This window comes from Amia ocellicauda, chromosome 6 (assembly GCF_036373705.1).
Source record: "Amia ocellicauda isolate fAmiCal2 chromosome 6, fAmiCal2.hap1, whole genome shotgun sequence".
NCBI lineage: Eukaryota > Metazoa > Chordata > Actinopteri > Amiiformes > Amiidae > Amia > Amia ocellicauda.
Window position 1 is genome coordinate 8,983,772 of NC_089855.1, and position 18,812 is coordinate 9,002,583.

General features: G+C 44.9%; 1 protein-coding gene across 1 annotated transcript; it reads right to left on the bottom strand.

The window, feature by feature from the left end:
- Positions 1–1,761: 1,761 nt before the first annotated feature.
- Positions 1,762–14,715, bottom strand: chmp2ba (charged multivesicular body protein 2Ba). Its single transcript, XM_066706023.1, has 6 exons — positions 14,507–14,715; positions 10,574–10,665; positions 7,153–7,347; positions 5,349–5,451; positions 4,997–5,103; positions 1,762–4,573 (listed from the first exon to the last, which is right to left on the bottom strand). The coding sequence occupies exons 1-6, from the start codon at positions 14,538–14,540 to the stop codon at positions 4,463–4,465; spliced, it is 642 nt and encodes a 213-aa protein (XP_066562120.1). The 5' UTR covers positions 14,541–14,715; the 3' UTR covers positions 1,762–4,462.
- Between the last annotated feature and the right edge of the window lie 4,097 nt (positions 14,716–18,812).

An 18,812-nucleotide genomic window follows, 5' to 3' on the forward strand; every position in this document is an offset into this window, starting at 1 on the left:
TGCTACACAAAATCTATCAAAAATATAATATGAGATCTCCGGCAATAACACACAGACTCTTCTTCAAGGGGCCGTGTCAACAAACATCTGGATGGAGGGAAGTTACTCCTAAAGTCTTCTTGATGAAGTGAATTAGTGTAACAATGCCCACAGTGGCATCATGTAGCTCACAGAGGTTTTAATGCTGGTCTGCAGCCTCCTCAGGGTTCCTGCTCTCCTCCTCGGGACAGCACTGCTCCGGGGCTCTTTGCCTGGGAGGTCCTGCTTGCGTCAGTCCCGTACGAGTGATCTTGTGGGGGAAGGAGACTCTAACCGTGTCCCTCCACGAGCCTATTGTCTATTCATGATCCTGAATTACTGTCACTCTGACGATCACAGGATGGTTTTATTGGGCCGAGCTGTGAATATTTACACTGGATGTGCCGGAGAAGAAGCTTGCGGTTAATGTGGCAATAAACAAGCCAGTGCACCTGCGGTTATATTTGGTGTGGGTGCACAGTTATTATTTACACTGTCATCTTGGGTGTGCTGTGTCCGTATGCATCTGCTAACGGTGATTTATACCCACAGCATCGCATAATTACAGTCGAGTCCAAGGTGGGAATTTGTCCTCAGCACAATGTTTCTGGTTTCTATAAATATATATACTTATGCAATAAAACATGGCAAAATGACATACTTTATTTCAAGATATGTGTGTGTGTGTGTGTGTGTGCGTGTATTTTTTTGGCCAATACTTATTTTGAAATAGTTTGAAGACTCAGCCACTACTACACAACAGAAGTAGTCAGAGACGAGGACAGGCCCTGTTGCTGGGATTGTACAATAATCCAAACATTACAATAATCAGGCATTTAAACTCAGTCTGTGTTACGACACCTTTAATCCCATTACTTTTTGTTTTTAGAAAGGAAATAGAAAAACAGGAACATCAGTATTTTGGGGTGTTTGCATGCTTTTCAAACGAATTGATCATCGTCGTCTTTTCCCTGCGACAAAAATGAAACTGAGGACACAGTGGTCCCTGCCAACGTCTCCTCAGAGAATCCCTCCACAGCTCAGTGTCCTAGCCCCTGCACCCCTTCAAATTGGTAGGTCGTTGTCCAGTTCCTGATCGAGCAGCTCCATCCCGCAGGTAGCACATTCAGGAACAGAAGACACACACAGACAGTCACTCACAACCACAGTCACACAGTCTCACACACACACAGCCACATGCACTGCCACACTCTCTCACACTCTCAGTCACACACTGCCACCATGCTGTCAGACACTGCCAGTGGCATTAGAACAGCCCTGCATTTCCATTTCTCGTTATGCAACACTGTCTCTTTCGTCTGAGAGACGCTCGTCAGCAGGTACTCATGGACGTGCAGCACAATGCAAAACCCCATCAGAAGGTAAAATTAGTCACATTATCACAAGAGGTTCATTATTCACAGCAGCACATTTAAAACCTGCCTCTCAGCGCGTTCACGGTCGTATGAAGGAGTAGTGGGCCATCGAGAACACTTGCTTTAATCATTCTCCCTCGTTTCAGCGCGCTTGTGTAGGCAATGTGAACGCAACCAGCCCAGTCAGCGGTTTCTTGAAAGGAAACCTAAAACTTAGGTTTACAAACTCAGAATTAATTAAGATCTGAACATGCAATTAATGAACAGCACTTTGATTTAAATGTTGCAGCATATCTTAGTGATTAATGTGCTTTTTTGTCTGTTTTGTACCATATTAAGTTGCAGAAAATCACACGCGACGCAAGAGTAAGTTGCATACGAAAAGAAATTTATTTATGGCAAAGGGATAACAAAACAAATAACTGTACAATCATTTTAATGAAACACACACATTCGTTGTTATTATTAAAAGGTCTAAAAACAACCTTTATGTTAAATGTATTAAATAAACATACTGTGAGGAAACAGAGGCTGCTCAATATCTACAGAAGAGGCAATCATATCCTTAAAAAGAAAACTGCTTTGTTATTCACACCCATTAGAGAAAAAAAAACAAGAGGAACAGGAGTGTTTTCCAGGTATTTTCCATGTAGTGACAGTGAAATCTGAGATATACAACAAGACTGGGTTACAGAGAAACACAGATTTCCCCTTAAGAACGTTTCCACTCTCAGCATTACTTGATTAATCCCAGCATTTATAAAGCGGTTATGAGAATTAAAAACAACAACAAAAATTCATTAATGGCCAGCGAAACTCCCAGGTGCCGTTGTGTAATAAAAATGAAAAAACTGTCCCTGCACAGACATAAGTGGGTGTGTGTCCTACGGGGAAACCTCTGTGCATCAACAGAGATAATGATTTCATAAGCAGCTGAAAGGAGGTTCGGATCTCAGCGGGATGAGATTTCTTGGGGATGGGAAATGGGTCTAAATGATGCAGGACACACTGGGGAGACACCTCAGCCCTTCAGCCCCCGAACACGGACACACAACACTCCTGTCCGCGGCTACGAGCATTCTGCCAACACTACAGATCCATCATCATTATTATTACTACTACGAATTAAAATGTGTCGAGCAGCACTTTTCGGATCTCAGGAATGACAAGCTGGCCGGGAGAACAGAGCCGTTGCTTCTGGATGCCGTTACGCTGAGCGGAGAGGGAGAGAGGCGCACAGTGGAAGGGGTTGGGAAGCTGCGTATGAAGCATGACTGGACGCCGGCCAACGCAGGGAGAGACGCACCAGGCAAGCAGCGGGAAACGGGGCTGCAGAGGACCGGGCCCGAGCCCAGCTGGGCCGCAGGATCGCCGACGTGGAGCCCCAGTTCAGCGCGAATGGGCAGCCGACCATCCAGAGTAGCTCCCTGGACTGGCCTGGTTTAACTGTACAGGCGATTCGCGTGTGTTCGTCTGAAAGCAGGTCAGTGGCTTCACTATTCCTACAGGGCGAGTTGGGAAGTGAATACTGAACCGAGGACATTTCCTGTATAGAGAAGAGAATCGCTCGATCACCAGTGTCCAAAATGTGTTATTTTTGTGGTTGCTTTAATTACAATCTTTTCCCTATAGTATTGAATCACCTACGAATAAGGCTTGACTCCCAAAAGGCACATGTTCATCAGAGGTCTTGAGACGCTGAGCTGAAGAGATCACAGTTTTATTATCATATTGTACCTGAGCACTGCGCGTATGACTTTAAAATGTAGAGGAGACGCCTGCCGGGGACTGAAGGTGGGTTGTGTCATTTTGGGTCGACGCTCATTGCGTTCAGTTATAACCCGTGCCATTCACGCGTTCGGATGTTTTGTAAGAGACCAACAACTACATAAAAGCAACTTCAAACGGTGGGGAAGGAGAAACATCAATATTCATGTGTGTGTTTGGGGGACACACACACAATTAACTATAAAGGTCTCTAACAAATTATTGTTTGGACATTCAGCACAGGTCAGCAAGAGTAACGCACAACAAAAAGGGCATTCATTCATTCAAGCATTCAGGCGTCGATCTTAAGAACTGGCATTGCCACTTTCTGAGATGGATGGAGATGTGGGTGACAACAACGATTCCAGAGCAGCTGCCATCAAGAGTCCGACAGAAGATGAATACAAAAAAAAAAATACACCTGTAGCTCAGATCCACAGAATTAATATAAGCCTTCACTGATACCATGATCCTCGAAATCTTAGAATCAGCACTTCAGAATCAGAAGTTCTCTTGTCAAATTATTACGTCTTACAATTGCAGACGTGAGGAGGAAGACTGCTGGGTCGGCTTCTATCATTATTCACGTCAGCAGCTTTGAGACGAGACCCTTCACCTAGGGCAGAATTACTGACACAGAGCCGATGGGAATATGACACGATCTGCAAATTACAATTCACAGCATTCTGAGGCGACGAACGGGGGAAGACGAGGAACCGACCCTGTGAAACGTACACTCCGTCCTCCACACCATGCAAAACAAAACTTAAAAGCCTAAATAAGTTAAATACCCCCCCTCCCCCATACAATATGCATCTATAGGGGGTGCTATAATCTCCTGCGTGCGTCAGGAGCAGATGAGACCTTTACAAGCGCGGCGGCAGTGAAGGGCGTCTGGGACCCCGCCCTCCAGGGGGCGTCTTGCTAACTGGCACAGTGGTACGTCAGTCCATACACATAGCCTGCCACGCCCACGTTGCATATACTGTTTCTAGAATACATGGAAAGTATCGAGTGGCTTTTAAACAGGGGGGGCGTCAGCTTCTGTGAGGTGAGGGCCGATCTCTCCCTCCTCTCCTCTTTCACAATTCAGCACAACACAAAAGCCAACGGGCAAAAAAACAAAAAAACATTGTGTTAATCAAGATTAGGAATAAATTTACATTTCTTTAATTTGGTAATTACTCATTCTGAGATGCCCTCGGTTGCCACAGATACAGTCCATGGAAGAAAAATAAAAAGAAGAGAAACAAGACTAAAAAGCATCTGCTCGGGTTTTAAGAGGCACTTCTCTCCGGTGGTTAATCCACTCCCAGGGCCTTCAGCTGCCTCTCGATCTCCTCGTCCGAGATGGTGGCGGTCTTGGCGGCAGCGCTGGGCAGGTTCCTGCCGGCGGACGGCGCGTTCACCATCTGTGGGAAAGCGGGGCTGTTATTAGCACGGAGGCAAACGAGTGATTTCCCCTGCAGCCCCCCAGGCCCCCAGGCCCCCAATACGGACCAGACGTACAGTACAGACTGCACCCCCATCACCAGAGTTACAGGCAACACCTCAAACCAGTGATCTGTTTCCATCAGCAGTGGAAGCATCCATCAACCCCCCCCCCCCCCCCGAATGTCTCGGCTGTTCACCACACTCTCCGCTTGACTACAAGACCTGAAGCCGTTAACGAAGGCTAATGAGCGGAGTAATGGGGAGAGGGAGTTTGCACACTGGATCAAAGTCAAAACGGATTCACACGGCAGGAGCAATGATGGGATCTCCTTGCCGTCCCCCCCACTGCGTCTAGATGCCCTGTGCGTGTAACGAGACGCACCTCCCCTTCCCCAACTCACCTTGCCAGAGATTTCGATGCCGATCTCGTCCAGCACCTGGTTCACGATGTCCTGCGATTCCTCCTCGTCTCCGGACTCGTCGAAGATGTCGTCCAGTGTGTCGCTGACTGGAGCCGGAAGAAAGGACATTTTACAAAGGCTGGCAATGGGAAGGGACAGAGAGATGGGTGGATAGCTGCAGCCCAGTGGCGAGGAAGGCTGGGGGTGAACCTGAAGTGCAGCCGGACATGACGCAGGCCAAAGCCTCGTTCTCCCTCCAAACGCAAAGAAACCTCTCCCAGTCTCCCCCATCACCACCATTCAATCTTACTATTCATAAGAATAAAGAGAACGATAATAAACACGCTCTTACTCATTTCCTCCGTCATCCCCATCTTCATGTTCTCCTTTTGGAAATTCTGCATCGTCTGCAAGGTCTTCTGCGGGTCCATCTTTTTGTTGACGGCCTGCATTGTCTGGATATTTCAGACAGAGGGAAGGCAACGTTATAATCACAATCCAACACACACACGCAGTGCAACGACAACTAAACAAAGAAGGCTGTGGAGACGCCTGTGAAACCAGTGTCGATTCACTGCCAGGCGTCTAATCCCCGCTGTCCCCACTGATAAGAGGAAACGGCAGTCTTGAACCGAGCCGAGCGCTGCTCAGACTGGGCCGCACTACGAGCTCAGTGGGCCCCTGGAAGGGAGGAAAGACACAATCATGAAAAACAAATGAAAAAAAAAAAGTCTGAATACAGAGAACAGTTCAGAAGTCCCATCCGAGGGGGATTTAAGGCCCCAAACATCCCAAGGAGAGCAACGCAAGACCCACAACGTCTTATTTACAGCACGAACTACCAGCTGTGATTCATCACACACTGGGGGGGGCTCAGTCGGAGTTCTCTCTGCGCTAAAATCTTCCCCGATTCATCTAGGCTTGTATTTTGTTCCTGGCCCGTTTCTCTTTCTGCCTTCTAAACGGCACTCGTCTGAAGGCTTCACCCCATTCGAGGCAGGAGTAGGAGACCCGCCGAGCGAAAGCGTCACGCGGTCCTGATCCCCCGAGGCCACGGCTGCTTTCCGTGCCACCACAGGAACGCATTCTCCCTCTAAACAAACATCCCGCCCCATGCCTGCTCCGAGCACCGTCTCTCCTTGATCTTCCTCTTGTCGTTCGCGCCGGCGTGCCTCGGAGCCTCGTCCCAGCCGGGGGAGGTCCTTATTATGCACTCGGAAATTAAAATCATTCTCAGTGTGATACATTTTCCATATCAAATAGAAAAGAAAGATTAATGATCTGTTCAAAGCAGCAGAACAAGTTTGGAGTCCTCGATCTAATGTTTTTTCCTCCGTGGCTCCTGATGGCCCGTGAATAATTTAAGGGAACTCCATCTGCATCTGATAAGAAGTTATTATTTGTAAGGCGCTTAAAAATTAATCGCACCGAACTTAAGAAATGAGTCAGATCTTTAAAGAGAGATTTTTATTTATTAATTCATATGAATAATTCCATCTGACCTTATTTTAAAATAATCGTTCAAAGACCAGTGACAAAAGCAGCTGATCGGAGATTTAGACAGAAGGGGATTGAGGCATCTCTGAACAATACTCCACTTGTACATCAATACATCAATGCATCAATGCCTACAAAACCCCAGGGTTGATGATGACATCCAGGCTGATCTGATTTTTTACATGTTTGTTCAAGCACCAGTACAAATATCATGACAAACTGCCCAACAGGAAGGTAAATAAAGCAACACACAGACACCCTTAGAACCAAATGTCAGCCGGTTTGGGGTCTAGTTCAATGTGGAGACCTGGAGACAATTTACCTACATTCAGCCTACTATTCAGATTAGTTTAAGTTCAAATTCTTCATTATGGAAGTGTGAGAGCAGCTGTGAAGCAAAACGAGTGTTGCCGCTGCTCTTAATAACCCCCAGAGGACTGCCTTAATGGAGGCCCACATTCACACACGGTACAGGTGCCCGTTGCGTCGAGTCTGCAACAACATCTAAACATTTAAAGCGGTGTGCGGCTCAACGCAACGAAGCAGTTTTGGAAACAAAGTCACAAGATTACGGATACTTGGCTGTTCAAACCTCCTTTCGCAGAGTACTACAGCCACCAGGGGTAATCAAGCTCGGCTACATCTGCCCAGGCTCTTACCTTGGCCGTGGTAGACATGGCCCCCGCCATCTTCATCTGGGAGTTCATCATCTTGGTCTGCGTGGACATGGAGGTGACCTTCGAGCTCACGGCGTACGTGCGGTTCTTTTGCTTGCGGAGCTGCACCAGCTGCTTGGCCAGGATTTTGCAGGCGTCCTTGTTGCCCGTCTTGGCCATCTTTTTAATCTCCATTTCCTGAGCGGGAGAGAGATGGCATCAGATGAAGCTTGCAGTGCCCACAGACTGTAGACTTCAAGTTGTAGTAGATATTATAGTTAAAGTGTGGGCCGGATGTCTATTCAGGCTACTAAGGGCCTAATGGAAAAATACTGTTAATTGTTACATCAATTATTTTAAACAGACCTCAGTGCTGTTATTAACATACTGTTATTAACAAATACTGAGCAATTTCCACTGCTGCCCCCAAGACACCCAATATGGTCCAGACGTGCAGTACAGCTGCACCCCCCTCCTCACCACGGCAAAGGAGCTACCGGCAAGACCTCAAACAAGTGCCGTTTCCATCAGCAGTGAAAGCATTTATCAACCCCGACAACATCCCCCACCACCCCCTCGGACGTCTCGGCTATTCACCACGGTTTCCACGAAGAACTATACAATAATTCCTGCCACTTCTTCTCTACAAGACAGTTATTGTTAAACCGTGAACAAACAGGCTTTCAGTATCACACGAGTCCCGAAGAGCAGCCAGTCAGCCGCGGGACAACGTACTGTTGGCAGTTTTTCTGCATGTTTAAGTCAATGAAGACAATACAACAGCACACAGATCGGGGAAGTGACGCACAACTCTCTTCAGGATGCTGATGTTAGCGATAAACAGCAGATAAAATGTTCCTTTTTGTTTCATTATTTTGTAGCACTGGATGATTTTTCTGTGGTTAATTTAACATCATGTTCAGTATTATAAATATGGCATCATGTCCCTTCAGAGTATAACTCCACACCCCTGAGACACGGGGCGGTGATTCTAATGGGGAAAAGATTAAATGCATCTTAATTTAATGCCGTTTGACAGCGTTATTTCCACCCAAGCCTGCCTGTCCGAGACTCATAAACCCACAGCTCTCTGTGCCTTCAGCCCTCATCTTTTCCAGGCTCTGCAGCCCCGCTGGGCCCCCGGGACACCGCCGGGCCGGTGTGAGGTCTCATCACGCCGGCGCACTCCCCCTCCCCCGCCGCTCAAACCAGACGCATGCTAAACTGTCATTAGAGGAGTGCGTCAGCAGAGGCGCACGGTGACAGCGCTGCTAACGCACTTGAACGCATCGGCCCAAGACCAACAGAAAAGCCTCTCACTCGACTCTCACCAAGAGCCCGAACAGCTGAATAGGCAAATCATGCACTAAGCGGATAATCGTGTAATGCAGGTAAAGCAGGTGCCGCCTGAGCAGCCGTTGTATCTGCCTGCTAAGCAGAACAGAGAAACGCACTAACCCAGTCACTCAGACACACAGAAACACAGCACTGTGTTGCAGATGCACAGCGTAAGAAGCATTGAGGATCAGGGACATTTCAAGAGATTAAACGGCACTATAGAATTAAGGGAATAGAAAATCGTATTTACACAATGAATATGGTTTAGTGTGTGCTGAATAAAACCTGTCCCATTCGAGTCAGTCTTGTTCACTGCTTTACCAAGAGTCTGGGCTTCATCTTGGGGAGAGGCGGAGGGGAGGAGCCAGCCCCCCCACTGCCAGTCATATAGGTGATCACACGCTTTGTGTATTGACAGTTCATGATTCAACACACAGTGCAATGCAGAGGCTAAGTGAGTGCATGAGGTTTAGTGTGAAGTCCCATTGAAACTCAGTGGGTCTTTTATTCTTTTTTAATGTCCACTGTCAGCGGCGAGATAGACAGCTTTTCACTTTAGCTAATAGACCACAGGCTCGTTTCGGAATAGACATTTACAAAAAGACATTTACTCCTACAGCAGTTTACAAAGAACCAATGACAAGTCTGATAGAGAAACGAATTGCAGAGAAAATTGTGCTGCATGACATCATCAAAAACCAAACCAAAAAAAAATGTATAAATTGTCAGTGTATTCCCAACAACTGACGGACTACAAACAGCAGCTTCGACCCAGTCTGAGAGAAGACTCTACTAAAGGAGCGTTTATTCTCCACAGCCATTTCCATTAGTACGTGCCACCAGGTAATTAAACCTCACATCTGCAGCATGCAAGTTTATTTTTTTTAAAAGCGGCAGCTGAGACTACAGTTTTTAAATGGATGTACGTCTCCATTTGATTCTTGGGAGAAGACCTCAGTATCCCTAAACAACCGTCCTTTTAATGGCCCTATAATGAAAAATAAAAAGCTTGCAATTTTGCTAACTCAGAGCTATTAGGAGGTGGTGAGTGAAACAGCTGTACAATAAGCAAGATGAAAAAGATATTGATATCGTCCCTCGCATTACACAACTACTCAAAACCTCGTTGGAAAACAAAGTGTGAAATACATCTGCGATAAAAAAAAGAAAAGGAAAACAGTCGACCATATGCCTGCCATGCTTTAGGCTCAGAGAAGACTAAACTAAATGAAATGTAAATAGTGCTGGAAAAATCCTGCCTAGCGCTGTTCAATTTATGCTAAACTCTTCTAAAATAGGTCATTTCTGTTTTTCAGAAATCTGAGTTTTAAAAAAACCACAACACAGCGATAACTAGATTAATTGTAAAAAGGATTAATTAACGAAATAAATTAGAATTCCCCAGAGAGGCAATTACAGGCGCACTATGATGTTTGTTTTAAAAGCGGCGCAGTGCTACAGGTTTTGTTCAGAGCTGGAAACATTCTCTTAATCTCTTTTACACGCAGCCCCCCGCAGCAGCAGGCGGCCCCCTGCGCTCAGAGACACGGAGCGGCAAGACCGCCTGGTAAAAGCAGCTTCGCGGTGTCACACACTTTCACAGCACAGCCTAACTGAGAGCCGAAACGCACTGACATAGAGGAGGAGATGGCATTGGCAATTTATTTATTCTTCCTATTGTTTATTTATTTATTTTTTAAGCCTCTCTACAATGTTTCTTTGACAGGACAGATCTTTTGAGTTTCCAATCGTAAAATGTCAGTACAATTTTAAAACTACAAAACAAAATAAAAAATAAAACATGCATATAATTAAACATATACATAAATAAATTAGTTTCTTAGATTTCAGAACTAGCAACAAATGACACACTGATACAAAGGTTTCAATCACCCAACCTCCAAACTGTTTTTTCTAGACTGGAAACCAAACTCATGCAAATGCTGAGACACAGTGTAGGCGTGTCCAGAGCAGAGACGCCCTGCGAGGACTATGGACCCCCCCACTGTCCCGGGGCCGAGAGTCGGAGTAGAGCAGCCCGTACGCACAGCCCCACGTTGCTCCAGCACGTACCCCTCGCACTCACCAGCTGTTTCTCCTGCTTCTCCAGCGCCGCTCGGTCGCGGGCGATTTGTCTCTGGGTTCCTCTTAAGTCCTTGTTCTGCTCCTTGATGACATCTGTGAAACGAGCAGTAAACGGACGATCAGGGCTCTGGCATTCAGAAAGGGATCAGGGTCCCTCCCTCAGGGTCCTCACTGACAGGAAATCAACACGGGTGGCAGGGTAATATATAATAATAATAATAATAATAATAATAATAATAATAATAATAATAATAAAAACAGGATTGATGACATCTTAAACTAATGAAGATATTCCATTACATTAATTCATACATATTTGTATATATGCATAGACTGGGCACTAACTGTGATGCTGGGCTGCTGGGCTTGCATGACCATGGGGGTTCATACGGAGGTGCAGTTATTCACAGCAGGCAGTGGAATATCAATAAAGATCAAACATAGAATTAAAAGAACAAGAAAGCAAGAGAGTCGTTGTCCTGCTGTGTGTAAACTGCCAGCTCCTGGCACAGAACAGTGGACGGGCAGACAGTTCAACCAGCGCTGTACTGGGGAGTGCTGTCCTCCAGCAGCCCACAGAGACAGGGGCGGCCCGGGGCAGGTGACCGGACCACGTGCTGGCAGCTCTGTTTATTGAGCACTATCAACACAGGGGGGACAGAGAGGGAGGGAATGGCTCTGTGCTTCGACAGACAAACCCTCACCATCGAAACCTTGGATTTAAAGGATTCAGTTTCTCAAATAAGATTTAAAAATGTAAGCACCTTCAAGTTATCAACAGTCAAAACATCAGGGACAATTTATCCTTTCCAAGCCTAGTGAGTCACCCCTCACACACAGGTCCCGAGCTCCTTTCTGATCTCAACCTCCTGCTTGTTGAGCAAGACGTCCATTTTGACCTGTCTGACAGACCTGCCGCACCGGTTGCTCAACTCTCCCACAACGTCACACCCGCACTGTGGGACACGCCTACTAGTCACTGTTACAATATGTTCCCTTGTCCTCGTTTATTGGCCAACTCTCTCTGGAGGGAAAAACCTCAACAGAAAGACTAACTTGATTGTTCAGAAGTCGAACAAAAAAAAATATTAAGACTCTGACTAAATCAGTTGCCTGTACCCTACAGTGTTCCTCAGCTCCCTGGACACTGCAGTGCTCTGCTGTTTAAACCTGCCGAAATGTGTCTCATGTAGTAGAATCCCAACTAAATCTTCTTATAACAATGAATACTGTTTTCTTTCTGATTTGACTATTGATATGGGCAATTCATTAAAAAAAAAAATCAGGGACCAGCTAAATACCCATTCAAAAATTGAAATCAACAAGGTTTACAGTACTACGACATAAGTTTTGTAATCCTTGGCTTGCCGACGCAAAGCAGTATGATGTTGTCAGTACGATGCAGCCGTGGGAGAAGGCTGTTAAAAATGCAAGGCGGACTCGGTCCCAGAGCTAGAGTTGTCTAGCTTGTCACAAAGCCACGGCTGCAAACTCCCAGCGAGCGAAGCCACAATTACACACTTCCACACAGAGCCCCACACTGTCTGCCCGCCTCACTGCAGCAGTCGGGTTTCAAGAAGGACATGCTTTCCTGCACTCCAATCAGTCGGCTATGTGCCCCTTCATGAATGGCAATTACATTTAAAAACACAACACAAAAACCCATTGGGCTACCCTCTCAGCACACAAGTGAAATAATGTGTCAAAACTCTCTGGACATCAGAGCGCCGTACACTTGCCTCACTGTAGGCATGGATATTGAGACAGCAATGGACCATTAAGCACTGTAGGGCCTCTTAATGTGTTTATAGGGCTCAGTTTCAGCTTAGATACCTCTGACATCACAGTCATACACAAAGCAAAGAGCAAAAAACACAAAAAGAAAAAAAAAGAAAAAAGGTGTTGGGAAGGGGTTAAAGTACAGCAAGCATAATAACAACAATAATAATAATAATAATAATAATAATAATAATAATAATAATAATAATAAAAGTAGTGTGCTGCAGCAGTCAGGGACTGAGCAAGGCACTATAGCTGGTATTGTTCCAGTAAAAAAACAGATGTAAAATCGGGGGAATTGTATGTAAAAACAAGTCACCCTGAACAAGGGCACCTGCTAAGAAATATAGTAATAATAATACATAGTAACAGTAATACTACTACTAATAATAAATAATCAGTTAATTCTAGTTTCAATCTAAAATCCTACCTTTAAAAACTAGCCCAATTCTAAGTTTCCCACGCGGAACAGCATCTGCAGTGAGCGTCCCACTAACACACTCCCACACAGAGATTCATCCTGGATAATCTCGAGCTCTGTCCTGGTGTTACCGATACAATATAAAAGTTTCCATCCACTCCATTATTGCTATAAATAGTATTATAATTACTCCCTACACAAAACCCCCTGGAATCATGCAACACCACCAACAGCCCTGCTTGTGCACGTGACACGGACTGGCACGTACGTATCGGGTGACGTGGTGATGAGCGAGTTATAGGAGGAGAGAAACCCTGTAACAAGTGTAAAACGCACAACGCAGCCCAGGACTGCTCTCGCACAACAGCACCCAGAACAGGAGCCGCTGCGTGATGGCATTCAGACCTCACCCTCTCCCTGCAAAATCGATGACTTGCTGAAGCTCGGCTACGGGACCCTGGACTTTCTCCACTGCAGACTGGACTTATGATTCAATCACACAATAACAACGATGCAATATGAAGCAAATAAAAACCTGAATGAATGAATGAATGAATGAAAAAGGTAATCCAAAACAGGTAAGCAGGCATTAAGATATTTTTAAGATATTCATCATCTTTAACAATGAATCAAAAGTGGGTGTACTTGAATACAGTGCGTCTATCATGTGTCTGCGAGTCGGGCTGTGTGCGTTATGGAGGAGTCTGTGCAGTCTTTGTTAGTGCAGGCTTTAGCCGTCCGTCGCGCTTTTGATTGTGACACTTTCTGACGCCTTTCCAAGGTGAAGCAGAGGTTCACATTTTGGGTTATTAATAGACTGTGACAGCAAGTCCACACTCCCTGTGCCACACAACTCTGAAGGAAGGAGACGACAAACAGTTCATTTCAGCACAGAGATGTAACAGACAGACAGGCAGATACAGTTCAACACAGAGAGAGAGAGAGAGACACACACAAAGACACTCAGTAGACAGGCAATCACACAGACACACATCACACATTAATGCATTTGCCACCCAGCTTCCCAGGTTAGAAGTAGACAATATTTGAATGTGTTTTATTGAAGCTGTGGTTTTTAATGGTGGGCTGAGTGGAATTTAACATTCATTTCCCTAGTGAAAGCTATATTGATTTAGCACAAAACTTGTGTGACGCTGTGAATGAATTCCACTCCTACACTTAAATACACACTGGAAATGTACACCTGTTTCCGAGTAGCTTGTCCTCTACCGCAGTATTTGTTTATGTGTAAAATGCGATTATGTAGGTTTTGTTGTAGTTACTTGCCGGCGTGAGTGTGTTGCACAATTGACGAGTTATTAAGCAGTCATTAGGCTCACCGACCACAGCACGGTGACTGACAGCTGGACAAACTGCGCTCACTCGTGTGATCCGCCACGGTCACCGGTACGATCAGGTCTCATCTTCCAGCTCCGAGAGGGCAGTGCTGGGCATTTCTCCGCAGCAGCACCGCTGGCTGCCCTGCCTCCCACACGGAGCAACTTCCCTCTCGTCCGTCTCAACATGATCAACACACTTCTCTCCACCACAAACGCACTCGACTTCCCAAGTGGTGCCTTTTCTCCTCCGCTCCCCCGGTCCCTCCTGTCCGTGGAGGTCAACACACACAACAGCACTGTTTCCACGCGTTTCACCCCCCACCCAACACTTCCCCCCCACAGGTACGACGCAAAAGCCCGCAAAACAAGTTTACGAGCCGGCGACAAAACTCACCGTCGACCGTCTTCTTTTTGAACAACGAAGCCATGGCTTTCAGCGGGTTGGAGACAAGACAGCACAGCAGGGACGGGAGCACACGGAGAGGGATAAACTGGACCGATGCGCGTTGGAAAGCAGGCCGAGAAACGAAGTGCAGTGCTGAGCAGCCGGCGCCCGTCCGTGCGGCGCGGTGTTTACGGTCCTATTTCCTGGTTCTGTCCCGGCAGGAACTCGCCCGCTGCTCACATGACAGCGCGTCACCAGGCCGTGACGTCATCCTGTTCTCCCGGCTTCCGTAGGGGGGCGCCGGTGCTGCGGGATTAAACCGGTCGCGCATCCAGCGCAGTCTGTTCAGAGCGGCACAGCTGTCCTGCCCTGCTTGTGCCTTTACTGCCCAATTAACCATCTCAGACCCCAGACCTAGAGATAAAGGAGGGAACTGAGGAGCAGAAGCACCAGATTTTCTTCTCTTTTGAGATGAAAAAGTAGCCTATATAAGCCTAATCTAATAGCATTAGCATATCAATAAGGGTCCGTTCTCATGAATAATAAGCATCATGCGATTATATAGTTCAATATGAGTGTAACAGGCCGCATGGTAAAGGGAGAGTAATCTGCATTTTACATCTCTCTGAATTATACTGATGTACTCGATACTTATATACCGACTATAACCTAAATATTCATTTTTGCTTATTAAAACAGTCCCGTTCTGTCCCCTATAAAGAAAGAAATAAAGAATAATTATTATGAAGAACTGCTATGTATACTGAATCGGTGGGAAAAGTATAACGAGTTTTCAGTGTATGTTAATTTAATTACTACAATTTTGTACTTGTCCAAGCACAGAGTATAAGGTTATATATTTCCAAGTTAGTGAAATGATTTGAATGTGTAGTAATATTAGTAGTAGTAGTAATATTTAATTTGTGTGCAATCAAACGACAACCTTAAGAAAATATCCAAAGATGCTGAGGAGATGCAGCATTGGAGACTTGTTTTAAATCTGACGTTCTGAGCAACAGCCCTCCGTGGAAACGTACACTTTCCTAACAAGACTATGATGTTTTGCACAAATCATTACAGACACAGTGATGAGGGCCCTTCAGCTGCTCGAGGAGTATGAGGCGACACAGGTCTGTTTCCCATGCGCGATTCCTCCTGAGGTCCCTCCTGCCCTTCAGATGCAGGGGTGCAGTTGAGACCTCCTCACAATCACTTTTATTACCATTTCCCCCGGAGACAAACCTCAAGTTCTGCTGCCAACCTGCGGGAAGTAGGTGACAATTTAATCCCGCATGATGTATGGATTCTGTAGTGAATTTTACAGTGATGTTTGAACCAATGGGCTTTTTGGGTTAATCACATAATAATATATAAATATATATATAAAAACCTCATTGTTTCCCAGTTTCAAGGTTAATACACAGAGTTGACTGTTCGGCACTGAGAGGAGATGGAGCTTTCTTCACGAGAAACTAAATCTGTGGCCTCAGCTCCAGCTTGATGGTGGTTGATGGGTAACGAGTCAGACCAGAGACTCCAGAAGAGAGCAGAGACTCTTGATGGATCTTCAGATTCAGCATCAGTTAAGTCATTAAGGGTCAGTTAAGTAACTGGGTGGTATGGAGTACAGCATGGAGTACAGTTTGACTAATTTTGCCCAGGGAGGTAAAGACACATCCTGGCTGGACATTCTCATCTCTCTCTCATATATTGAGATATTATTATATTATTCATCCAGCAGGGGATCAATATAGGCTGATGATGATGATATAGAGAGAGAGATATATATAGAGAGATTGATATACGCATATACATCCCTCTATTCCCTTGTTAAACTTTCTGTCTCTCTTCCCCCTTCAAAGGGCTCTGATTAAATCAAAGCTTCAACACTCTTGGCAGCTGTAAATGAAAATCCTGCCTAATGGAAATCCAACAGCAAGTACTGGGACTATATGTTGCAGCTGGCAGGCAGGCCGTTCAAAGCTCTGCTGGTCTTCCACACTAAGAGTCACCCATAATGCCATACACTAGAGCATGATTGAAGCCTGAATATAATTAAACAACACTAACTCTAAATCTAGATCTGTTTTTAAAGTTTCTAAAGGGATCAGAAGGACCCTCACTACATTGAACCTGTAAGCTTTTTGTTATAAACATTTACACAATCTCCACCAGCATCTAAAAAGTCTGTATTCCCTCCCAAACCCCTTCCCTCCAGACCTGAGACAGACACACTGAAGTACACAAACTGATTGTGGGAGACACTGAGATCCCATCCTCACAGCTGGGCCACCCGAGAAACAATCACTGCGGAGACATAATCACTGCCAAACATTTTGCAGTTGCTCTGCTTCGTTATGGATCGATATAAAAAGACAAAAAGACATCATTCCTTTTTCTGTAATTGGTTCATCAAAGCCCTTAACATCTGCAGAAACAGCTGGATCACCTATAATACCTGGAGTAATGGGAGAGAATGCGGAGCTGGCGACGGCAGAGCAATATTGCCCGACAGCAAAAAGTGTCAATAACAGTAAAGGATGAAATGAGGGAATATGTGACTTTGGGAGAAGAGGAGGAGGATGCGATCCTGAGCCGCGGAGAGCTCTTCCAGTCGAGGACACAGGACATCCTGAGGCTCTATTCTTGTTAAGGTTATTAGGGGGTTGTTTTCTTATGATAAGCAGCACAGGCAACAGGGACTGCTGCTAAATGTTCTCATAATGATAATAACCCCAGTGGTGATAAATCTTGCCCGAAGCACAAGGCATATTTTTAGGCTGAAATAATGAGACAAAACTGTGTTTTATTTGCAATAGAGGGCATCTTCACAGTATATTAAAAAAATCTACATCTCATAACTGAGCAAATCTGTTCTAGGCGTTCTGAGAATTCCCTGAGTGGCATTTTAAAAAACATTTATCTCTCTCTCTCTCTCTCTCTCTGTTCTCAACATTGCCTCCAGTCATTAGACACTTACCCTTAACTTGCTAACTGCACAGAGTCAACTGAACGTTTTATTTCACATATTAACTTAGACAGATTTGTTTAAACAGCTTTTGAAGATCATCTGAAGTGAATTATATAATTGTATAGCTTTGGACATATTGAAATATTGTAACCTCACTCTCTTTTCCTCTCTCTCTCTCTCTCTCTCTCTCTCTCTCTCTCTCTCTCTCTGTTTATCAATCTATCCATCTGTCTGTCTGCTTTATTAATTATTAGAAAAAATATTTGGCAGCATTGTAAGACTTATATTACTGATAGATCATTTGCAATAATCAAGGGTTTTATGGTTGTTATAAAACTGGCTGCTCATTGTATCTTCAATTGGTCCCTGAAAGCATACTATAGTAGCAGGGTTTCTCCGACTGGGTCATGTGATTCAGTTGTGTCTCAGTTGCCACAATAACGAAGCATCTGTAACACATTATTTTTAGTGTTATATATAATAGTTTAATATATTTTGTAATTCACCATTAACCATCACTCTATAACACATACATTAAAAGTCACCATTAAAACTGATTTTCCCCACAAGAAAGCAAATTAAAATTGTCAGTCATCACTATAATCTGTTTTCCCATCTGGACCCCATAGCCAACATAGGATGTCAATGAAGACAATTTGATAAATAACGTTTATAGATGAAGATGAAATTACCAAACCCATCCTCTTCAGCCAAGGTCTTTCAAATATGTAGCTAGAATTACTAGAACCATTCAGATATAATTTCTGTCCGTTAAACTGTGCTAATGCCAGACTACCTTTCAAAGGTATATGAAACTGGTTATGATATTTACTTCAGTGCTGGAAGTGATTGGCATATAAATTCCTATAAAATTCCTGCACAGTAAGCATCACATGGCACTGACAAAAGCATTGATTTTTTTCTTACAGACAAGAGAATCCATGTGCAACAAAGCTTTTAATGTTTGATACTGGGATAATTGTGGAACATGTGCCCCCTGCAGAAATAAATACATACATGCATACATACATAATACATAGGGGAATTTGGTTAGTATGGAGATTCATTAACAGTTTGCAATATGCATGTCTTGTCCATATGAGACACGCCTGCAGACAATAATTCCTCTTACAGGACTGATTTACAGGGCAACAGCTGCAGTGTGGTTCACGCCTGTGTGCTGGTTCCCAGGCAGGAGGGCAATATATCGTGGTGGGAGCGTGTCTTCCATTCCTCCAGCCCCAGGATGAGCCAACAATGTGGGAGTGCATGCAATATGCCAAAGGAGTGTCCCGGGACGGCGTGCAATGAAGGATTATCTCCTCTTCCTGTCAAAGTACAGTC